At 42.7% G+C, this 20,516-nt stretch overlaps 1 protein-coding gene across 1 annotated transcript; it reads left to right on the forward strand.

Annotated features, from left to right (window-relative positions):
- The first annotated feature begins 3,771 nt into the window (after positions 1 to 3,771).
- LOC100580286 (uncharacterized protein C2orf78-like) lies at positions 3,772 to 11,435 on the forward strand. Its single transcript, XM_003268671.3, has 3 exons — positions 3,772 to 3,868; positions 7,705 to 8,454; positions 9,295 to 11,435. Exons 1-3 carry the CDS (start codon positions 3,772 to 3,774, stop codon positions 11,211 to 11,213), a joined length of 2,766 nt encoding a protein of 921 aa, XP_003268719.2. The 3' UTR covers positions 11,214 to 11,435.
- The last annotated feature ends 9,081 nt before the right edge of the window (positions 11,436 to 20,516 follow it).

The raw sequence follows: 20,516 nt of genomic DNA on the forward strand, positions 1-20,516 counted from the left end.
TTTCAGGTTCTTTTCAAAACTTGTTACAGACAATGCTGCAATGTGAACATCCTTATACATATATACAACAATATCTAAATTCCTAGAAGTAGAATGTCTGGAATGAAACATACAAACTTAAAATTTTGAAAGATACTACCTAATTACCCTCCAAAAATAATGTAGAAACATACATTCCCATCAAAGCCAAACTTCTATTGGGTTCCTATCACATACCAGGTATCATGTTATAGGTGGACAGAATGTATTTAAGTTTTAGCAGATACAAAAAATAACTGAGAGTGGAGCTCAAGTCCAAGGTTTCCACACAGTCTCAAGCATAAAGATCTATACCCGTTAGAAAAACGTTGAATTCTGCTAAAAGTGGAACTACAAAGGACAGCATACCCTATAGTAGCTTTGAAAATAGAATAGAGTACTAAATTCCAGATTAAACTGTAAGTAATTATGATTGCAGACTTTTTTTTTTTGAGACCCAGTTTCACTCTGCCACCAGGCTGGAGTGCAGTGGTCCCATCTCGGCTCACTGCAACCTCCACCTCCCGGGTTCAAGCAATTCTCCCTGCCTCAGCCTCCCGAATAGCTGGGACTACAGGTGCATGCCACCACTCCCAGCCAACTTTTTGTATTTTAGTAGAGACAGGGTTTCTCCATGTTGGCCAGGATGGTCTCGATCTCTTGACCTCATGATCAGCACTCCTCGACCTCCAAAAGTGCTGGGATTACAGGCTGGAGCCACCGCACCTGGCCAATGGCAGATTTTTGAAAGTAATTTTTACTTTTTAGTTTCTAATTTCTGAAGGTAACTTACCTATATTTTTAGTAATCTTTGCAACCATTTTAGAGCTGGGTAAACCAAGGATGAGAAAGGTCAGAGCTATTGAATAAATGAATATTAATAAAGCTAGACTGCTAGCTTTATTAACATTTTTGAGACAGTACTTTTCCAACCAGTCTTAAATACATAAACATTTACAATTCTGAAAATTTCCACATCATTAAAAATGTGTCAATATTCATAAATTGTTCATTGGAAAAACAAAAAGACAGGTTAGCAGAACATAACAAACCTACAATTAGGAACATTTAATCATTTGTTGTTGTTGTTGAGATGGAGTCTCTCTCTGTCACCCAGGCTGGAGTGCAGTGCGCGATATCGGCTCACTGCAACCTCTGCCTCCTGGTTTCAAGCAATTCTCCTGCCTCAGCCTCTTGAGTAGCTGGGACTACAGGCATGTGCCACCATGCCCGGCTAATTTTTGTATTTTTAGTAGAGACAGGGTTTCACCAAGTTGGCCAGGCTGGTCTTGAACTCCTGACCACAAGTCATCTGCCCTCTTCGGCCTCCCAAAGTACTGGGATGACAGGCACGAGCCCCCGTGCCCAGCCCACATTCAAATTTGACATTAAATTATAAAATATTGTGGCCGGGCATGGTGGCTCATGCCTGTAATTCCAGCACTTTGGGAGGCCAAGGTGGGCGGGTCACTTGAGGTCAGGAGTTTGAGATCAACCTGCCCAACATGGTAAAATCCTATCTCTACTAAAAATACAAAAATTAGCTGGGAGTGGTGGCTCATACCTGCAGTCCAGGGTACTTGGGAGGCTGAGGCAGGAGAATGGCTTGAATGTGGGAGGCAGAGGTTGCAATGAGCCAAGACTGTGCCACTGCACTCCAGCCTGGGCAACAGAGTGAGACTCCGTATCACAAAATAAATAAATAAATAATACAATGTTCTTTTGGAATATGAACAATTCCAATAGGTGTATAGTAGCCAAAATTACAAATCTACAAATGTCTATAGACAAGACAAGATACAAAATGTGACATAAATCTTTCAGAAGCTAGAAAAGCTGTATTGGGCTTACACTTTCAATTTGCTAAAGACACAACATTGGGGTGAGAACAAATTCATTAGGGTTGACACAAGAAAATCCAGACCTTGGCAGAATAGGGTTTATAGAAAGTAACCAGACATACTAATGAATAACATAAATGAGGTAATATGACATAAAACAAAATGGAAAAAGAATATTATGATTATTTTCTTCAGTGTACAGAAGTAATGGAAGTTCTGGACGAGCTACATAAAAAATATTATATTTCTATTCTATTAATACAAAATAAGTGTGTCGAGTTGTTTGTCACAGAAACCAAAAAATCCACACAAATCTCTTTTTTCCTATACCCTCACCTTGCCTGTTTCCTATTCTCCACTAAATGCTTTAACTCTTCATTTTCCCTGGCCCTTGCACCCAAGCATGGCTGACAGGAAATCCTAAAGGCCCAAGATTCTATAGTGGCTGTTTGCAAGGCAGAGGAGGCTATCAGTAACTGCCACACTGGATCCTCTTATGTGAGAAGAAAGAAGGTATCCTGAATGCCTCTCATGTATAAAAGAGCAGGATGGCAGGGTGTCTGTGTGGCCCAAGGAGCCAGAGGTAGCAAACTGTGGGCAAAAGAATTGTGACCAAAGGCTAGAAGAGGGAAGGTCTGCAGGCAGCCTTGTCTTCTACCTCTCTGGTGTTTGCCTCTCATGAGCAGAGTCCGTTTTCCAAACATCGGGACACTGAAAGAAGACTCCTGCTCTGAAAGTTGACAAGAAGGAATATCCACGAATGTAAAAATGCAAGATCGAGGCTTGGCCCAGAAACAATGCCTAAAATCAAGGGGTAAAAAAAGGAGAGCAGAAGAGAGATCCAAGTCCAACCTGGCCCAGCCCAAGAAGGTAGGATTCAAGGAGAAGAAACTAAAAGAGAAGAGCCTCGGACCACATCATCTCCTATAAGGGGCAGTCAACGAACTTTGCTGTTCAACCAAGTTACAAAAGAGAGTTCTTTAATCCTTTCCTTTGGCCCTTGAAAGCAGCAGTAGGGCCAGGCGCGGTGGCTCACCCCTGTAATCCCAGCACTTTGGGAGGCTGAGGTGGGCGGATCACGAGGTCAGGTGATCGAGACCATCCTGGCTAAAAGGGTGAAACCCTGTCTCTACTAAAAATACAAAAACTTAGCTGGCTGAAGTAGCAGACAACTGTAGTCCCAGCTACTCAGGAGGCTGAGGCGGGAGAATGGCGTGAGCCTGGGAGGTGGAGCTTGCAGTGAGCCGAGATCACGCCACTGCCCTCCAGCCTGGGCGACAGAGCGAGATTCCATCTCAAAAAACATTAAATTAAATTAAAATGCAGCAGTAAATTCATTAATCAGATTCACTGAAATGGTTTCAGAACAACTATAATTGCTCAACTTAGACGTCCCTTTCCTTTCTCCCCAAGGATATCGTATATGTACTGTATAATCATAAATGCATACTATTATATAATATGAAACATAACGTATAAAATATAAATGTTAGTTAATTATATTAATGAACATTTATGAGAAACATTGAGATGATCTCCCTAACATGAGAGCCTGGGGGAAAGTGGGACTATCATGTCTGTCTGGTAGATTTCACCTCCCCAGAGGTGCTGTTACAGCTTTCCTACGACTCTGCCAGCCAATCCTGTCTTGTTGGGAATCTGACCTCCCTATTGGCTATCGCAGAACTTTAAACCGACCACCTCTGCCAGCCAATCCTGTCTTGTTGAGAATCGGACCTCCCTATTGGCTATCGCAGACCTTTAAACTGCCTGCTTTGTGACATCATTCTCCCACCTAACCTACCGCCACCTGGTAGCATCTTGGGGCTTCCTGGCTGTGGCCTGTAAATTTGTATCATCGCAAGTGGCCAGTGACCAGTAATCAGTTGCCAGTGGCCTTCATACTAGACACATGCACTCTTTGGCGTCAGCCACCCAGACATTCGCTAGTATCGTCTCTTCTTCCGTTGTATCTACAGTTGATGTTTCTTCTTCTCTGACCATGTCAGGTAAAGAAAGAAACTTTTTCAAACGGTTTTCATGAGATTTCTTTGCCCCTAAATTTAGATTTCTTTCCCCTTATAGTCCCAAACAGCTTGGAATAACAGGGAAACTATTGAAGTAGAAATCTGGAGACCTCGTTTCAGTTTTGGCTTTGACATTTACTGGCTGTGTGACTTTAGATAACTTTTCTTCTCTCACAAATTCTGTTTCCTCATCTGTTACATTAGGATAATAGATTGGTTATTCCCCCTGGCCCTTTTCTTTTCTAATACTGAGTCTTAAAGGGTAGGCGTATAGAAAATGAAATCAGAGACTTTCTGAGAGTGTTCATTTCAACCGAAACAGAGAAAAAACCGAAGTGGCCTAGAAAGCTAGCAATATATTCTGAGATGTTTCATGTGTAATGGTCTCCCTCTACTAATATTTCAACTTTCCTATTTTAAATTTAGTGATGTTTAGTGATGTTTTAAATAATATTCAGCCAGGCACAGTGGCTCACACCTGTAATCTCAGCACTTTGGGAGGCCATCTCCCTCACTAATATTTCAACTTTACTATTTTAAATTTAGTGATGTTTACTGATGTGTAGTGATGTTTTTAATATTCAGTTGGGTGTGGTAGCCCATGCCTGCAGTCTCAATGCTTTGGGAGCCTGAGGTGGGAGGATCGCTTTGGGCCTAGGATTTCCCAGGCAGTCTGGGCAACATGGCAAGACCCCATCTCTACAAAAACTTTTTAAAACTCAGCCAGGGTTGGAGGTATGCCAGCTACTCAGGAGGCTGAGGTGGGAGGATCAGAGGACTGCTTGAGCCCAGGAGGTTGAGGCTGCAGTGAGTCATGTTCACACCACTGGACTTCAGCCTGGGTGACAACCCTGTCACAAAGAAACAAACAAACAAACAAACAAAGAAAAGTAATATTCACATTTTGGACATTCCTAGGTGGAAAGAGAAAATGGAGAGTACTGGGTTATAAGGAGGCAGGTATTCTAGAGTAAGGAATTTGGTAGTTTAATTAAAGCAGAAAACAGGATCCCCTCCTCTTCCTTTGGGATATGCCCTGGAGAATGACGAAATGATTTTAAAAGAAAAAAATATATTTTAAATTTGAAAAAAAAAGAAGCATAAGGAAAAAAGAAGCATAAGGACAACAGAGTGAAATCTATTCAGAGTAGGGCAAAATGAATTTGGTTTTAGCAAATGCTTAGATCAATGGACTAGGAAGGAAACAGGCTAGAATACAGTATCCCTAGGAAAATCAGCTTATCAGAAGTCACATGCAGTTACTTTTTTCCGTTGCCTTTTTGAACATAGATGACACTTGACAGTTTTTAGTATAAACATTTTAGAAATATGCTTTAGAGGCCGGGCAGGATGACTCACACCTGTAATCCCAGAACTTTGGGAGGCCAAGGTGGGCTGATCACCTGAGGTCAGTTGGAGACCAGCCTGACCAACATGGTGAAACCCCATCTCTACTAAAAATACAAAAATTAGCTGGGTGTGGTGACAGGCGCCTGTAATCCCTGCTACTCAGGAGGCTTAGGCAGGAGAATCTCTGGAATCTGGGAGGCAGAGGTTGCAGTGAGCCGAGATCTTGCCACTGCACTCCAGTCTGTATGACAGAGCAAGACTCCATCTCAAAAGAAAAGAAAAGAAATGATGCTTCCTACAAACAAGAAACTAATAAGTGGTTACCTAGAGAGCTGGAGGACATGTAATTTGCAGTGTCCTGTTTCTAATTTTGAAATTATATGGATGTTTCTCCTATTAACAATAAAATTAAGTTTTCGGAAAAAAGAATATCGTTATTTGCATCAGAAGAACAATACCTTTGTGTGAAAAGTAGATTTCAAGTAAAAGCTGCTTTTTTTATCTTAATACTTTCTTCCAAAAACAGAGTACATACTGATGTACAATGGACTGCTTTTAGACCTAAGAATAAAAAGTCAAGCCACATATCAGCCACATATCTCTAATTCCATATCTATCTAAGCCAAATTTTCTGGAGTCCTTTGAATTTTCCTACATTCAAAACATTTTTCAATTGGATTCTAGCGTTTTTTTTTTAAGCTATGGGGATGTCACTTTGCTGGATGTTGGAGATGATTATAATCTAGGTTTTGAGGATAAATATTAAAGCTCTCATGATACTTTTTAAGGGTTCTTTTCTGCCTGTTATGTGGCTATAATAATTTAAATATTATACTAGGATTAATACCTGTCATTTGCTGCGTAATATTCATAGAAATATGAATGAGCATAATAATGGAATTCCTTTACACTTATTTTTTGCATTCTATTTTGTACCAGTTTTTATTGAAATATGTACCCACATATATTATGGCTATTTTACATTCACATTTACTGCATTTTTCTGTTTGTTACACACTTTTTGCTGATACAGTTTCTCTGTCTATATATGTTGATTAGAAATTCATTCTATTATGGGCTGTTTCTTGGTTAATAGTATTCACTAAGAAAGAGTAGATACTATTCAGTTTCCGAATGTTGCATGTATGGTAACAGCTTTAGTTAGTAATTTGCTATGTTTTGATGCTAGCTACATACCCCAATTTTCATTAATATCTATATATTGTTTTAGTTCCATGATTTTATGTTTTTAATTATTTTGTGTTTTTTCAGAATTTACTATATCTTCCTCATTATAAGTCATATGTAATCTATCACTTTTATTCATGTATGAATTATCACTGTTATTATTTTATAACTTCTTTATAGACAAGCAGCCTGAAGCTCAGAGTTTAACTGCACATTTTCTTTCAAAAAGCATTTCTTGGCCGGGCGTTGTGGCTCACGCCTGTAATCCTAGCACTTTGGGAGACCGAGGCAGGCAGATAATCTGATGTCGGGAGTTCGAGACCAGCCTGGTAAACATGGCAAAACCCCGTCTCTATTAAAAATGCAAAAAATTAGCCAGGCAGAGTGGCATGCGCCTATAATCCCAGCTACTCAGGAGGCTGAGGCATGAGAATTGCTTGAGCCCAGGAGGCGGAGGTTGCAGTGAGCTGAGATCAAGCCACTGCACTCCAGCCTGCGTGACAGAGTAAGACTCTGTCTCAATAAAATAAAATTTAAAAAAAGAAAAAAAACGCATTTCTATCAGGTAGTTATTTTGACTTATGATAAAAAGCCAGGCTTGAAGAGTGCAAAGAATGACCTTTTAGATTTACCAATGGCCTAGGTTAAATATAAACTCTAGGACATATCATAAGACCTGCAGAAGCAAAATGTGACACCAGGGATTATAAAGGTAATAGCTGTACTATATTCCAGTAGACCAAAAAAATGCCATATTAAAAGTTCTAATTTCCTGGTTTCTGGTCTATGCTCAGAGAAAAGACTCCTGGCAAGGAAGTCAGGTTCTGTAACCTGGTAATGATATTAACATAATGGTAAAACTTAAACAGGTCAATCTGACCTCTCAGACTCATAAAATGAAATGTTAGAACTTCTCTAAGGACCTCCTAGTTCTAAAATGCTCCAATTCTAGGAAATAGTTTGAGTCTATACTAGCCCAGATTCAAGGGATAGATAGGGAAGGGAGAAGGTTGCTTCTAGCCTAGGAAATAATATACGAAACCAGACCACTTGGGTCTTCACATCTGTGTCCAAGTTGGACACAAAGACAGTTCATCAGAAGAGGACCAAACTGCTTCAGCACTCGAGGCCATCATAAACTGTTTGGCTTTTAGTATCTCAGTGAGTATTGGTATTAGAGGCTTCCTGATTGCAACAACCTTAAGATAATGCTGTTCTTCAAATAAGGTGAGAATTTTTCAATCTCATCGGTTTTTTCATCTCTCTCTTGTTACCTACAGAAGATTTCCAAAATACATCTTTACCTGGAACTGCACATTCTCTGCAGCTCTCTCTTCCTGTGGTGAACAATGCAGCTTTCTTGACAGGAAGCATCTCCAACTTCTCCAGAGCCTCTGCTCCAGCCATCAGCTCAGCATGGCTACAGCCATCAGCCTCTGGTACCTCCTTCCAGCCACTCATGGGCAGTGCCTACCTTTACCAACATTCTAGCACAACTATGTTGTCTGGGGTTACTGGCCAGAGCCATATCTGTACTTCAGCTGCCTCTTATCCAGGCGTTTTTGAGTGGGATAGTATAGCAAGCACAGTAAAGAAGTCATCCTCACTCAGGGACTTCACCGTGACTGCCATTGATCAGAACACAGCTGTCTCTTCCATGTCTATGACAGCCCAGTATGATAAAACTTCAGATACCAATACTGTGGTCCTTCTGTATCCATCACTATCTGCCAGCCTTGTTCAGGGGACACTAACTCAAATTCCAAATCAGCAGGGCCATAACCTGTCACTTCCCTACCAGATAGGAAGCCAGGTCTATTACCATAATCAAGGCACAATGGGGCCTCCACTATCCTGCCTGCAATCCTATGGCTCTGTGTCATACACAGGATATAGGGCTTCTGCCCATCAACCAGAAATGGTGATGGTGCTAAAGGAGGTTCAGCCCACAAATGTCCTACCACCAGCCTCTACTTCTGGGATGTATTACTCTGTGTCTGCCCAACCCATCACAGAAACCGGCGTTCAAGGTGAGTACAAACATCAAGAAAGGAGAGGAATAATGTCAGCACTGAAAAGGAGGGTCAAATCTGTAGCTGAGTGGTGAGTCCATGGGTAGGTAGAATTTAAGTCCTGAGACTTCAACCACTATTCTTGGGCAGTGCTCTCCATTTTCAGACTCTATATAAGAACACCTTATAAGTGGGAAAGTGGAACACTATAATGGCTATCTATGCTACATGTAAGAGAGTCGCAAGAGCATACTGACGGACACACTTTTTAGTGCCCTGGCTGATCACTTCCCCCGCACTACCACGCTGTAATGTCCTTCCTTAATCTATTACTTTAGTCTCTTTGGAAGGCACTTCGGAACTCTTATTTTGGCAGTGACATTTTGATTTTCCTTAACTTACAATAGGATTTAAGACCTTGTGTTCAGAGATCCTCTCCAAAACAAACAGGCTCAGAATCTGTGCTTGCTTATCTATTTCATGAGGAAGGGCTCCGCTCTCTACCCTAGTCCATGGTGTAAAGTGTTCTTATTCTCTCAGGAGAGTGGAGAGAATTGAAAGGACCCTGTAAGAATGTGAGGCTTTATAAAACATCTCCTATTTTAAAAATCACTTTCACTTTTTGACTTACAACAACCCTATGAAATACAAAGAAAACCAAGAAACAATCACATCAAATGATAACCAGTAAGAGAACAGTCACTGTCAGTCTCCTAATACAGGGTCTTGTCCATGGTCCTTAAGATGGGCTAGTAGAAATGCCTTGCCCATGTTGGAAAGGTATCCGATCGCTGCATTGGTGTATAGGGGGAGCATCTCACTTACCAGGGACTGACTTCTTCCTTGATTCCTTTGTAGCGATGGAAACTTCCCTGGGGATGGATACTTCCCTGAGATTGCAATCTCCAAGCCAGACATTTTGTCTGCCACAAACTCCAGAATTCTCCAAGTCCTTCAGTAGCAGAAATACCCAGACACTTGAGAGTAACCCATCACCTGAGCTTGGGGACATTTCAATTATAACTCCAGTCCAGAGTCCTACTAATCTCTTGACACTGTCTCCAGCTCCAAGCCAGGAAAAAAATGAGAATGAGAATTTGGATAAGATTAAAACCAACCTTTCAAAGCCTCTAGATGTCTACCAGATCCTAATAGGAAATCAAGATCCTCCACTACCTCTTTTAGAAATCCCCGATATTCACCCGCTTCTGGGCTGCATTGATCCTCTTGGCCAAGAGGACCAGCCTGGTTCTGAAAATGCCAATCTAAGAAATAACAGCCTGAGTCTTGAGAACCAAGGGATATTTGAAAATGAGATTGAGTCTAGCAGTGATTTGGCAGACATCACTACATGGGTGGAGAATACTTACCTCCCCCCGATCTTCAGTTCCTTACAAGATCTTGACCAACCCGAAGTTCCCTCGGCAAAGAAAGCCAAAGATACCAGTGCAATCAAGGTAAATCAGGCACAGGAAAAGTCATATGTCATAAAAGGTCACTCTGATCAAGTCAGGAAGAACAAGCATAAAGCTTCCGAGCCTATCCAGGGTGCTCCCAAGGCCAAAATCCAGCCAAATAACCCAGAGTTTCCATTAGAGGGAGAAGTGGTTGTTTGCAGTGCTACAATCAGTGACAGCGCTTCTGTGAACAAGGCCAAGCATTCTAGCAACAAACCTCACAAAGCTGCATCCAGCAGGATCAGCAAAACTAAGAGCCATGGGCAGGAAGAGACCAAAGGGAACAGAAAGAACAGCTCCAAGAAATCTGAAGAGAGTAAGCAGTCAGGGAACAAAGTCAAGGTAGAAGAGAAGCAAACCATTCCCCATAGGAAACGGAAGAAAAATCAACCTCAGCTTAGCCAAGAGATCTTTAAAAAGCCCCGAAGCTCCCTAGGCACGCACCTGCTAGAGTCCGTGCAAGTTTTCCATGCACTCGGGAAAAAGATCGATAAGAAAACTGGATTCTCTTCCTCCAGGATCCCGGGAAGCAACACCCAAAACCGCCAGCCATTCCCAGCTCTCCAACCATGGCTGGATACCCGACGTGAGGGTAAAGGCCCGGAGAAACTTGAGGTCAAGGCCCAGAAACTAGATGGTAGTGCTGAAAAAGAGTGTCCATCTCCATCCCACTCTGAGTTGCCACCACCTGGGAAGGTCAAGTTGATACCTTTGCCCTTTCTGACCCTGGACAAACCTCAAGCTCAACCTGTTTCTCGGCGTCCAAACCGTCTGGCCTCACGTAGGCCTGCTGTGGCTTACCGTGCTCAACCTGATTCTACTAACTCAGCTAAATCAACTGCAGTCAATCCATCCCAACCAGCTCCTACCAACACATCTTTGACAGGTCCTGCCACACCAGCTCAGCCAATTTCAACCAAAGCAACCCAACCCAGTTCAGCCAACCCTACCCAGCCTACTGTCCCTCAATCTGCTGCTTCTAGGCCATCACCCTACAAAACATCATCTTGTTCTTCTCTGCAGCAGGAGCCTGTTTCCACTGCTGTGACCAGTCTCTGTTCACTGCCCAAGCCTCAAAATCGATTTCTAATCCAAGACTTCGGCCCCCAACCCCGTCCATGGAGGAAACCCACTGTTCCTGAGCCAGTAATGTCAATGCCCATCACAGAAGAGCAGAGGCCAGAGCGTGAGGCCATGAAGAGAAAGGCTCAACAAGAGCGTGAGAATGCTGCCAAATACACCTCTTTGGGGAAAGTGCAGTTTCTCGTTGAAAGGGAAAGAGATATGGAAATTGCTAAATACTATGGCTACACAATCTAAGAGCTGAGATTGTTGGTTTTACTTTGGATACCGCTGGTTTTCCACATACATAGATAGATACTAATTTATTTATTCTGATATATTTTTAAAACATAATAAAGAAATGTAATAGAATTGATTAATAGATAAGTAATAAAAAGGCCTTTTGAGTTTTGAGATGCTGTTGACTGTGGGTTTTCTTTGGTGGGGGTGGGGATCAAAGGCTGCATTAGAAAGAAGGAACTATAGGCCGGGCGCGGTGGCTCACGCTTGTAATCCCAGCACTTTGGGAGGCCGAGGCGGGCGGATCACGAGGTCAGGAGATCGAGACCACGGTGAAACCCCGTCTCTACTAAAAATACAAAAAATTAGCCAGGCGTGGTGGCGGGCGCCTGTAGTCCCAGCTACTCGGAGAGGCTGAGGCAGGAGAATGGCGTGAACCCGGGAGGTGGAGCTTCCAGTGAGCCGAGATTGCGCCACTGCACTCCAGCCTGGTCGACAGAGCGAGACTCCGTCTCAAAAAAAAAAAAAAAAAAAGAAAGAAGGAATTATAGCCGGGCGTGGTGGCTCATGCCTATAATCCCAACACTTTGGGAGGCCGAGGTGGGTGGATCACCTGAGGTCAGTAGTTGGAGACCAGCCTGGCCAACATGGTGAAACTAAAAATACAAACTAAAAACTAAAAATACAAACAATTAGCTGGGTGTGGTGGCGGGTACCTGTAATCCCAGCTTCTCAGGAGGCTGAGGCAGGAGAATCGCTCGAACCCGTGAGGTGGAGCTCGAAGCGAGCCGAGATCCTGCCACTGCACTCCGGCCTGGACAACAGAGTGACACTCTGTCTCAAAAAAAAAAAAAGAAGGAACTAAAAGTTGGATGGTAGAATAGACAGAAAGGGATAAGAATTGAGGAAACAGAAAGGAACGTGTTCCAGGACTAAGAAGGTCAAATGGGGAGAGATTTTATGGGCTTATACAAAGAATCAGAAATGGGGAAAATGGCAGAAGTAAGATGCAGAATCTGAGGTTAGGACTACAAGAATAAAATTTGGATATAAATTGAAGATGGCAGAAGATGAGGCTGGGTGGACCAAAAGAAACGTACAAAATCTCCCATGGATGATGGCCTTATGTCTCATGGCCTATCAGCTAGGTATTTTAGAAAATAAGATTCAGGACTCATCAACAGGTTTGGGTTACCTTATACATATACGATCACAGTTGGGAAAGAGAGGTACAAAACATGGGGGAAATCTAGCAGGGGAATGGCAAGGGCTCGCAGTTCTCCTAGGTGCAGCTGATAACCCGGGGCCCAGCCAAATGAACTGCAGCAGCATGAAGCTGGCCCAGAACAGACCCCAGAGTACAGATCTCCATTTACTCAACCAACACCTATGCAAGGGGCAATGAGACGCACTACTTCAGTTGACCTTCACAACACACAAGACCAGTAACACTGTGCCACTTTACTAGAGAGGTTCAGCAATGGGCTTGGGTCACACTGTGTGCAAAGGGGTAAGGCCTGTGGGTCTCCTAAGTCCTCAGCGTTTGCAAGCGCCTGAAGGCAGCCAGCCTGGCTTTCAGACCGCGGCATGCGGAGGTTACAGGCATGCGAAATCAAGCTTCTGGAGGGACTTAAATATTAAGAGGCCGCTAGGTCCTCCTCCACCCATTCCAGCACGTGCAACCTTCTCGGCCATCACCATTAACTGAAGTACACGAGAAAAAACGGCTCGGAGCGTCCATTTTCACAGGATGAGTGGTGGGCGCGCGCGCGCCCTGGGTCCCCCTCCATAAGCCGCAAGATGCAGGCGTCCAACTGTCCACAGAGGCTCCTTAGGGGGAGCCCCCTCTCCCCTCCCCGCCTCCGCCCGTCGAGGCACAGCGGGAGGTAGAAAGGGTTGGGGGCGGTGGGGGGAGGGCAGGAGAAGAATGGGTGGGGGAAGGGAAGATGGGGGCAGTGGATGGTCACCATGGGAAAATCAGTAATTTACTTTTAAAAAAAATAGTTTCTGATGTATAGTTCACCTAACATAAAATTCACTGTTCAAAATCCGTACGATTCGGCCGGGAGCGGCCTGTAATCTCAGCACTTCGGGAGGCTGAGGCGGGCGGATCACTTGAGCTCAGGAGTTCCAGACTAGCCTGGCCAACATGGTGAAACCCCGTCTTTAATAAAAATACAAAAATTAGCCGGGCGTGGTGGCGCATGCCTATAATCCCAGTTCCTCAGGAGGCTGAGGCACAAGAATCGCTTGAACCCGGGAAGGGGAGGTTGCAGTGAGCCGAGATCGTGCCACGGCACTCCAGCCTGGGTAACAGAGCGAGACTCAGTCTCAAAACAAAAACAAACAAACAAAAATCGTACAATTCAGTGGCATTTAGTATGTTCACAAGGTTGTACAATCATTACAACTATCTGAGCCATTACCTTTTCATCATCCCCTGCAAAAAAGCCCTCTACCCATTAGCGGTCCCTCCTCATTCCCTCCTCCCTCTGACACCAGGCAACCACCAATCTCTGGATTTACCTTTTCTGGACATTTCATATAAATGGAATCATACAACATGTGACCTTTGGTATCTGGCTTCTTTCATTTAGTACTATGTTTTAAAGGTTTATCTATGTTGTAGTGTGTGTCTGAACTTTATTCCTTTTCATACTGCATGGTATTCTTATTGTATGACTACACCACATTGGCTTATCCATTCATCCATTACTAGACATTTGGGTTGTTTCCACCAGCAATTTATATTTGTGGAGAGTTTATTGTGTGCTAGGCAGCACCTGGCTAAGTTATTCATCCCATTTCACAGATAGGGAGGTAGAGAATCTGAAGAATTTGCCCAAGATTAAGTGCTAGCTAGCAACTGCTAGCAATAGCTGGGATTTGAACACAGGCATTTTAGACTTAAAAGGTAACAGATTCACATGACAGAACATTGGAAAGATACAAAATGGTGACAATGGAAATTCACCCTTTCCCCAAGTTTCCCAGCCACCACCTACCCCCTCCCTTAGAGGCATCTACTTTTGCCACTTTAAGGATTCTTCCAGATAAATTATTTATTTTTACCCCAACATGTACGTATTACAATTTACTGAATAATCTGTCCCATTGATTTGAAATGTCACTTTTATGGTATACTACATTTCTATGTGTTTGCATTACTCTTTTCAGAACTGTCCTGACGTTTTTGCCTATCTTTTGTTATTTGCCATTTCTCCAGAATTCTTTTGATCATCTTCTTTTTGATTTTTAAAAATTTCTTCTTTTCTTAAAGGCATTATCCATTATGCTAATTCATTCTTTTTTCTTTTTCTATTTCTTTCTTTTTTTTTTTTTCTTTGAGGCGGACTCTCGCTCTGTCACTAGGCTAGAGTGCACTGGTGCCACCTGGCTCACAGCAAATTTCACCTCCTGGGTTCAAGCGATTCTCATGCCTCAGCCTCCTGAGTAGCTGAGATTACAGGTGCACGTCACCATGCCTGTCTAATTTTTTTTTTTTTTCCTGAGACGGAGTTTCCTTCTTGTTGCCCAGGCTGGAGAGCAATGGCACGATCTCGGCTCACCACAACCTCTGCCTCCCAGGTTCAAGCGATCCTCCTGGCTCAGCCTACCGAGTAGCTGGGATTACAGGCATGCACCACCATGCCTGGCTAATTTTGTATTTTTAGTAGAGATGGGGTTTTGCCATGTTGGTCAGGCTGGGCTCAATCTCCTAACCTCAGGTGATCCACCTGCCTCGGCCTCCAAAGCGCTGGGATTACAGGTGTGAGCCACCGCGCCCGGCCTAATTTTTGTATTTTTAGTAGAGACAGGGTTTCATCATGTTGGCCAAGCTGGTCTTGAACTCCTGGCCTCAACTGGTCCACCCGCCTTGGCCTCCCAAAGTGCTGGGATTACAGGTGTTTTTTTAAAATGTAGCCACCATGCCCAGCCTGTTCATTCTTGTGTTCTTTTTACTTTAGTCTTCATTTCTGAAGTTTTTCTTTTGTTTTTAATCCTCTTCTGAGTTCTACCATCTCACCTAATTTTGATTTATATTGTTTTCTCATCCTTTTTATTGCAGTAAAATACACATAATGTAAAATTTACCATTTTAACCATTTTAAGTGTACAATTCAGTGGCATTAATTAGATTCATACTGTTGTTCCACCATTACCACTATCCATCTCCAGAACTTTTTCATCATCCCAAACAAAAACTCTGTACAGTACTCATTCAGTAACTTCCCATCCTGCCCCCCATGGTACTTTCATCTTTTGCATTGTCTTTTCCTAATGTCTTTTAGCTGGTTTTGAAATAGCAGATTACTCTTCGGATCAGCTTGTGGGCCTGTCTTTTCTGACTTGCTTTTATTGTCTGACGGGATGCTATTCTGCTGCTTATTCTCTTTTTCTTATAATACCTTTGTATGGGATTTGACTACGATCCTTTTGTTATTCATTTTTAGGTGAAATTAGTGTTTCTGCACTTTGAAAAGGAGATGTTAAGGATAACTTTTCTAAAACTTCCCCAAACTTCCCTTTTTTAAAACGTAGTATCAAATGACATGGTGGTTTGCTTTTTGACATTTCCTAGCTCTGTTTTCCTCCCTGATTTTTATCCTTTGTATCTGTTGTTCCTCCCAGTAGTTTTTCCTCTGTGTTTCCAGGGCCGCATCCTGGAAAGGAGCTCTGGCTGCTCGGGCCCAAGAGTGGGAAGGGACTAGACTGCTTCAGTGCTTCAGAGTCTATCACAGGTCCCTTGTACTTACTTTGTGACTGGGCAAAACCCCTCAATTTCAGCTGCTGTTCTCACATTGGCCCATGGTACTTTCCAGTGAACTTCTGCTGGCAGTTTGAAGGCATACTGTCTACCACTCCCTCTTGTGTGGATGCCATACCAGGCAAGTCTGGTGCCCACTGGTGATGGTTTGCCCCACCCTCTTGTTTTGGGGTTCATAGGGAAAATTGTCCTCTAGTTTTGTGGTAAAGGCTACTTACGGGTTTTTTGTTTGGTTTGATCTATTTCCACGAGAGGATTTGAGGAGATTCAAAACTACACTGCTGCCTCCATCTTTCTAAAATCCTGCTCAATCTTTTGACATAATTATTTTAACATGGGAACCCTGTAGTTCTCTGTTCCCTTAAACAGAGCTCCATTTGCCCCAAACTAGTTAAGACTCTGAGTCAGACAAGGCTTGCTGAGTCTCCTCTCTCTAACATGGCACCTCTGTACTTGCTCAGTCCATGTTTTGAGTGAGAAGTCAAAACACAACAGCCTAAAGGGCTCATGGGTGGACAATCTGGAGAAAGGCCCTGGTCAGAATGTGTATCATTTCCTTCTCTTTGTATCTTCTTTCTTAAACATGTATAAAATTGAATCTCTCATCTGCCCTCCTACCCCCACAAAAAAAAACCTGGTTCATACACAATTTTCTTTATCTCAGTTCAGGGTAATGCCATTTCTCAGTTGCTTGGGGCAGAAACCTTTGAAGTCATTTGTAGTGATTTGTTAGAGCAGCGACTAGAAACTAATACAACGCTCTAACAAGTAAGGTGCCATCTGAAAAATAATATAATTAAGTTAAAAGAAAACTTTACTCTTAGCCACAATCACTTGCTAATGGGATATGTATGCCAGTTGGGTACTGTACATCTCAAACCTTAGAATCAAGTTGGATACTACCAGCATCACCTCCTGTTCCACACTGATTTGCATAGGGCACTTGCCAAAAACCCAGCTTCACAAAGACACAGTATCATTGAAAGGAATGTGGCATGATCTGATGTTGAAACTGTGAACTATACCTACTAGCTAGAAGCTCATACAATATCTAACAGATGTTGGGTATTGCTATGAATCCTTCACGAATTTAAAATACCCAGCTGCACCCAGATTAATCTGCTGTAGTGTCTTGGGAGCACACTGGTGCACTTTTTTTTTTTTTTTTAAAGACAGGGTCTCACTCTGTCACCCAAGCTAGAGTGTAGTGCTGTGATCATAGCTCGCTGCTGCGATCTCAGACTCTGGCCTCAAGAGATCCTTCCACCTCAGCCTCCCAAAGCACTGGGATTGTAGGCATGAGCCACTGTGCCTGGTTGGTACACCTTTTGAACCACAGTCCTAATTGGTTTTCCTGTTCCCAGCCTTTTCCCTAAAATTTGTCAACATGGCAGCCATAATGATCCTTTCAAAACACAAATCAGATCCTGTCACTCTTTTGCTCAATCCTTCCCATAGCTTCTCGTTTCTCTCAGAGTCAAAGTCAACATTGTTACAGTGGCCTGTGAAATCTTACCTACAGCAGGGGTCAGCAAATATTTTCTATAAAGACCCAGACAGTTAAATATGTTAGTCTTTGTGGGATAGATCATCTCCGTCTCAACAACTCCACTCTGTGGTTGTAGCAAGAAAGCAGCCACAGAAAATACATAAACAAACGAGCATGGCCATGTTCCAATACAACTTTATTTACAAAAACAGGCTGCATTGGTTTGCTGACTCTTGCCCTACATGATTTACTGCTACACTCCCCTTCACTCCACTCCAGGGCACGCTGAGCCCCCTTACTGTGCCTTGAATGCACCAGCAAGCTCCTGATTCAAGGCCTCTGCACTTGCTGTTCCCTGCCTGGAAAGCTCTTCTTACCTCCAAGTCTTTTCTCAAATCTTTTCAATGGGAGTTTCCTTGACCACACTATTTGGAATTGCAGTTGCCTCACTGCTTCTCCCTTCCTTCAATCTGATTTCCTGTGCCAGGGCCCATTGCTTTCACAGTACTTTGAACCTTCTCATACACTATGTAATTGACTTCTTTATCATGATAATTTTTAGAATCCACCACTCCTTCATCCATCACTAAACTACAAGATCCCCAAGGGCAGGGACATTTTTGTCTGCTTTGTTCATTGATATGTGCCTAATGCCTTAAACAGTGTCTGGCACATAGATGATAATTAATATTTGTCAAATGAATAACTAAATGAGTATTTTTCAGAGTGGCATGCAATTCTTTATCCCTCATTAAAAGTTATAGTGCTTGGTCATAATTCAGGCCCTATATTTGAAAGGAAATATGTAAACCAAATATAAAATGATAAAATCTCTCATTCAAAATGTCCAATTCTCAAATAGCCATAAAGTTTCGTGTGTCATTTAACTCTTGTTGAAATTCGCAACCTTGAAAATGGCACTGACCTAAAACAAAGACTTTGACTTATTGGAAAATAAATTATACAGTCCACAGCTGGCAAGCAGGTAACAAAAGAAAAAAATATGTCTAACATAAAACAGATTCCTCATGTACACATTTAAACATAAATTTAAATAATATATACACATTAAAAATATTTCCAAGCATGCGTAAGAACTCATTTTCCAAAGTGGTCATTTTTCCTGGAGATGGAGAGACCAGTCTTCAAACAAACTGTAAGGGGAGCTCCAAACCACAGATTCACCTTCATGTTATTGGTTTTAAGTAGCCTTCTTAAGAACAACTTCATTGGGTAATTCCAACTCCAGCTGAAAAGGAACATATATGCATTCATTCATAATGCACAAACTTAAAAGATTCCAGTGCATTTGCTACATTTCCCTTTATTTGAATCAGCTCATTCTATATCTTTTTCTTCCCAAGTATTTACTTTTCAAATCCATTTGTCATTTTATATTCCCAATGGACTCATAGCAAAAATTTTAACAATGTGAACAATTTGTCTTTAGTACACACTCCATTTCTGCTTTCATAGCCCCTCCATTCCCAAGCAATGTTCAAGATAGGCTGTTTTAGTGTCTCAATGCATGGAGCTCACTTAGCCTCCCCTTGAGAATATTGCTCATCTTTTAAAGAATTTTTTCCTTCTAATGGCTCTAAACTTTTATCCACGGAAGCCTTAAAACAACTGGAACTCAGTTTTTCTTTTTTCTTTTCTTTTTTTTTTTTTGAGACGGAGTCTCGCTCTGTCGCCCAAGCTGGAGTGCAGTGGCACGATCTCAGCTCACTGCAACCTCTGCCTCCTGGGTTCAAGTGATTCTCCTGCCTCAGCCTCCTGAGTAGCTGGGACTAGAGGTACCCACTACCACGCCCAGCTAATTTTGTATTTTTAGTAGAGACAGGTTTTCACTATGTTAGCCAGGGTGGTCTTGATCTCCTGACCTTGTGATCTGCCCACCTCAGCCACCCAAAGTGCTGGGATTATAGGCATGAGCTACCATGCCCCGCCCAGTTTTTCTTTTTCACTGTGGTAGACCCACGCCAGACACAGACCCATGAGCATGAAAGATATTCAATAAACACTTGCTCAATTAATAAAGGCATCTAGCCTTTAGGCTTTCTGCTTCTAGCTCTAAGTGCCTTGCAGAGAAGAGTGGGTCCCAAAAGCATAACGGTCATTGTTTTTCATTGTTCATCTCAGTAATCAGCGTAACTGGCTGATTACATTCCTGTAAATCATTTTGGAGACAGTGAGACAATATTTATCTCAACAACATTTGAACATTCAACAATGTTCATTGAGTGTCACATCTGGGTTCGCAAGCCATTCTAGGTGGTGGGGATGGAGCTGTGAGCAAGGCAGAAGAAGATCTTAACTTTCTGGAAATTATATTCTAGTGGGGAATGAAAGACAATAAGCAACCCAAATCATATCAGACAGTGGGAAGGATTATCAAGACAATTAAAATAGGACCAACTAATGAAGGATGACTGGGTGGCTCCTTAGAATGGGTGGTCAGAGAAGTTCTCCTGGAGGAGGTAACATGTAAACTAAGAAATGAATGATGAGGCAGAGCCAGCCAAATGAAGATGAGGGTAAAAGCATCCCAGGAAAAGGAGTCAACTATGCAAAGGTCTTGAGTGGAAAAGCAGATGTTTGGATGGTGTCGGTGGAGAGCATTAAGCAAGGAGATTGGGCGATGAAGTCAGAAAGGCAACAGGGGCCGAGTCACTCTGTAATCCCCAGTAAGGAGTGTGGATGTTTATTCCAAGTGCCATGGGAATTCACTGAAGAGTTTTAAGCCCAGGAGTGATGGAATCTGATTTTTGCTTTAAAAAGATCATTAGTGGCCAGGCGTGGTGGCTCACACCTGTAATCCCAGCACTTGGGGAGGACTCCAGCCTGGGTGACAGAGCAAGACTTCATCTCAAAAAAAAAAAAAAAAATCATCAGCCGCTGTTGTAAGAATGCATTGTAGTAGGTAAGAATGAATGCCCTTCCTGTACTAATGCAATTGTCCCTCTAGGTATGTCACTTAACACAAGAGTACCAACCTTGCAAGTGAAATACACCTGGAGTCTTCCTTGTTTTCACCCTCCCCACCCCCCGAACTCCGCTGGGT

This window comes from Nomascus leucogenys, chromosome 14 (genome assembly GCF_006542625.1).
Source record: "Nomascus leucogenys isolate Asia chromosome 14, Asia_NLE_v1, whole genome shotgun sequence".
NCBI lineage: Eukaryota > Metazoa > Chordata > Mammalia > Primates > Hylobatidae > Nomascus > Nomascus leucogenys.

Bases quoted from the DNA above. Each gene is read 5' to 3' on its own strand.
- LOC100580286 (XM_003268671.3), top strand. From the start codon at position 3,772: ATGCACTCTTTGGCGTCAGCCACCCAGACATTCGCTAGTATCGTCTCT. The intron at 3,869-7,704 runs GTAAAGAAAGAA...TGTTACCTACAG, and splicing joins TTCTTCTCTGACCATGTCAG to AAGATTTCCAAAATACATCT. The intron at 8,455-9,294 runs GTGAGTACAAAC...ATTCCTTTGTAG, and splicing joins CACAGAAACCGGCGTTCAAG to CGATGGAAACTTCCCTGGGG.